A 2,858-nucleotide genomic window follows, 5' to 3' on the forward strand; every position below is an offset into this window, starting at 1 on the left:
GACCTCCCGGGTCCAGCCCCGCGGCCGGCCCGCCGCCGCATCTTCAGCCAGGGGCACCGGCGCCCTGCCTGGCCCCAGAGGAGAGGGGCGCCGGGAGGAGGTGGAAAGGCTACAAGGAGACCATGGGGACAGTCCTGGACGGGCAGGCCGCGAAGGCAGCTGAGTCACGGGCTCCCGGAGGCCTGCCCAGCCCCCCAGAGCGGCACCTGTAGTGGGTCGGAGGTGGGATGGTCTTTTGGAATGAGCATGGTTGAGCCTGGGGTCCAAACTGGATAGGCAGGCACCTGTAGGTTCCTTTACGTGTGCCACCACCCTTCCATGGCCGGCCTCACTCCTGGCCATCTGTGGGCCTCAGAGTGGGGGTAGCGGTGACCTGCTGGCCAGAGAAGGGAGATGTTTTTCTCTTTGAAGGAGGCAAACCCAAAGGACAAATGCCAAGTGGGAGAGAGGCAGAGAGGCACTAGGGACCATGTGGATCGGGGCAATAGAGACTGAGAGTCTGGTGGAAGTACGTCACAAGCAGACCAGCCCAGGCATGGGAAGGTTAGGGTTAGGATGGGGACAGGGTCCCGAAGAGGCTTCATGAGTGCTGCAGCACACACCTATTTGGGGGCTTTATGTATACGCTAGCCCTTCCTGGCGGGTGTGCAGGACTGTTGGGGGAGAATGCCCTTGTTCTGGGGGTCAGCTTTCAGGAGACCAGGATCTGTGTGAGAAGGGGCTGGCCAGAGATGCTGCACAGACCCAGCAGACTCTGTTCCTTCCTCTGTCCACTGCAGACATGTGAATGGCTGAGTGGATGGTCTGCCCCTTCATGTCTGAATACACAGTGAGCAGACATCAGGACAATAGGAAGGCAGGGAAGCAGGAGCAGTGTAGAATGTTGCATGAGTTAATCTCAGTTCTAAGTAGGAGTGTTTTAAGTAAAGCTTTGGAAGAGTGTTGAGGCAGCAGCCTCAGAAGCAAGGGTCCTGGGGGTGGCTTCTTTGACCCTCCTCTTCCCCCACCCCCCCTTTTTTTTGCCAGGCTTTAACTCAGGCCTGGCACTGTCCCTGAGCTTCTTTTTACTCAAGGCTAGCACTCTTATCACTTGAGTCACAGCACTACTTCTGATTTTTTTTCTGTGTATGTGGTACTGAGGAATCAAACCCAGGGTTTCATGCCTGCTAGGCAAGCGCTCTACCACTGAGCCGCCTTCCCAGCCCTCCTTTGAGGAGCACTGAGAAGCCTCCTTGACATGGAGGTGCGTGTAGGCCTGGTGAGGAGACTAAACAAAGAGTTTGGGCAGGAGGGCAAGGCAGAGCAGAACAAGGGAGTGTCCAGGACAGGGTGGTGATTGGCCTGGGGGTGGGGGCATATATAAGGAGTGGAACCAAAGCCTTCTGGGTGCTGCTATGGCTGTGACTGGAAGTGAAGGTACCCTGAGAGTTTGTTGGGGCAGCCTCTCCTTGCTGAGTGGGCGGACGCATTAATGCGGAGAGGCTGCCCTCTCCTGGGGTGTGGATGGATGGATGGATAGGCGGCTAGTGAGCCTGGGGGCAGCTCTCCATGCCCGTGAGGGGCTTTGGCACTTCCGTGCCAGCAGTTTGGCCAGGGAGCTGAAGTGGTGACAGGAAGCCCCACTGCTGCAGACATGGCCTGTGAGGCGCAGACTGCAGACCACTACCATTCCTGCCTGGGGTGAAAGAACATGTCCCTAGAGCTCTGGGCATCTCAAGTGGGGGAATTGTGGCTTCCTTTGAACATGTAAACTGCTCCTGCTACTGCTTTGTTATCCCCAGTGGGAAGAAGGAGGTAGGGTTGTCTGCTGAGGTCTAGAGCCCTTGATGAAGGTCCCTTCTCCTTCCAGGAAGGGGCCATGGACCTGCTGCGGGAGCTGAAGGCCATGCCTATCACACTGCACCTGCTCCAGGTAGGCCCTGTACCATCCTAGGACAGCTTTGGGGCCAGCAGTTTCAAGAGCTCCCTGTCCCCCTTGGCCTTGTTTGGCACAAACATTTGTTCTGAGGAGAGTGTTCTGTTTTTGTCTGGCGCTAAGTGAGCTGGGGAGGGGGTGTATGAGGGAGGGTTACCCACCTTGTCCTGTGACAGGATCCAATAGTAACCTTGGGAGTGCTGTCTGCCAGCCCCTGCCTTATGGGAACCAATGGTCTGCTAGGAGGGTCTGAAGCCCTCCCCTTTGGCTGGGCTCCCACTGCTTCCTGACCCAGGCTGCTTGCCTTGCAGTCCACCCGTGTCGGGATGTCTGTCAACGCCCTGCGGAAGCAGAGCTCAGATGAGGAGGTCATTGCACTGGCCAAGTCCCTCATCAAGTCCTGGAAGAAGCTCCTAGGTGCGGGTCAGACCCTGAGGGCTGGTTGGGGGAGGGAACACCTGAGAAGGGCTAGCTTCGTGCTGGTCAGCACAGGATAGTGCTGGCCTTGCCAACGGGGACCAACCCAAACCTAGAAGCATGGAGCTGAGGGCTGGAAGTGGATTGATGGGGTCATCAGTGGTGAAGTGGATTGATGGGTCCATCGGTGGTGAAGTGGATTGATGGGTCCGTCGGTGGTGAAGTGGATTGATGGTGACATCGGTGGTGAAGTGGATTGATGGTGACATTGGTGATGAAGTAGATTGATGGGTCCATCGGTGGTGAAGTGGATAGATGGTGACATCGGTGGTGAAGTGGATTGATGGTGACATCGGTGGTGAAGTGGATTGATGGTGACATGGGTGATAAAGTGGATGGATGGTGACATCGGTGGTGAAGTGGATTGATGGTGACATGGGTGATGAAGTGGATTGATGGTGACATCGGTGATGAAGTGGATTGATGGTGACATCGGTGGTGAAGTGGATTGATGGTGACATCGGTG

At 56.6% G+C, this 2,858-nt stretch overlaps 1 protein-coding gene across 1 annotated transcript in view; it reads left to right on the forward strand.

Moving 5' to 3' along the window:
- The window catches only part of Tcea2 (transcription elongation factor A (SII), 2), an 8,688-nt gene that overhangs the window by 632 nt on the left and 5,198 nt on the right, over positions 1-2,858 (forward strand). The window contains exons 2-3 of the mRNA XM_013030386.1: positions 1,850-1,912; positions 2,227-2,332. Coding sequence (XP_012885840.1) covers positions 1,850-1,912; positions 2,227-2,332 — 169 coding nt within the window. The remainder of the gene's footprint in view (positions 1-1,849; positions 1,913-2,226; positions 2,333-2,858) is intronic.

This window comes from Dipodomys ordii, unplaced genomic scaffold (genome assembly GCF_000151885.1).
Source record: "Dipodomys ordii isolate 6190 unplaced genomic scaffold, Dord_2.0 Scaffold129, whole genome shotgun sequence".
Classification (NCBI taxonomy): Eukaryota; Metazoa; Chordata; class Mammalia; order Rodentia; family Heteromyidae; genus Dipodomys; species Dipodomys ordii.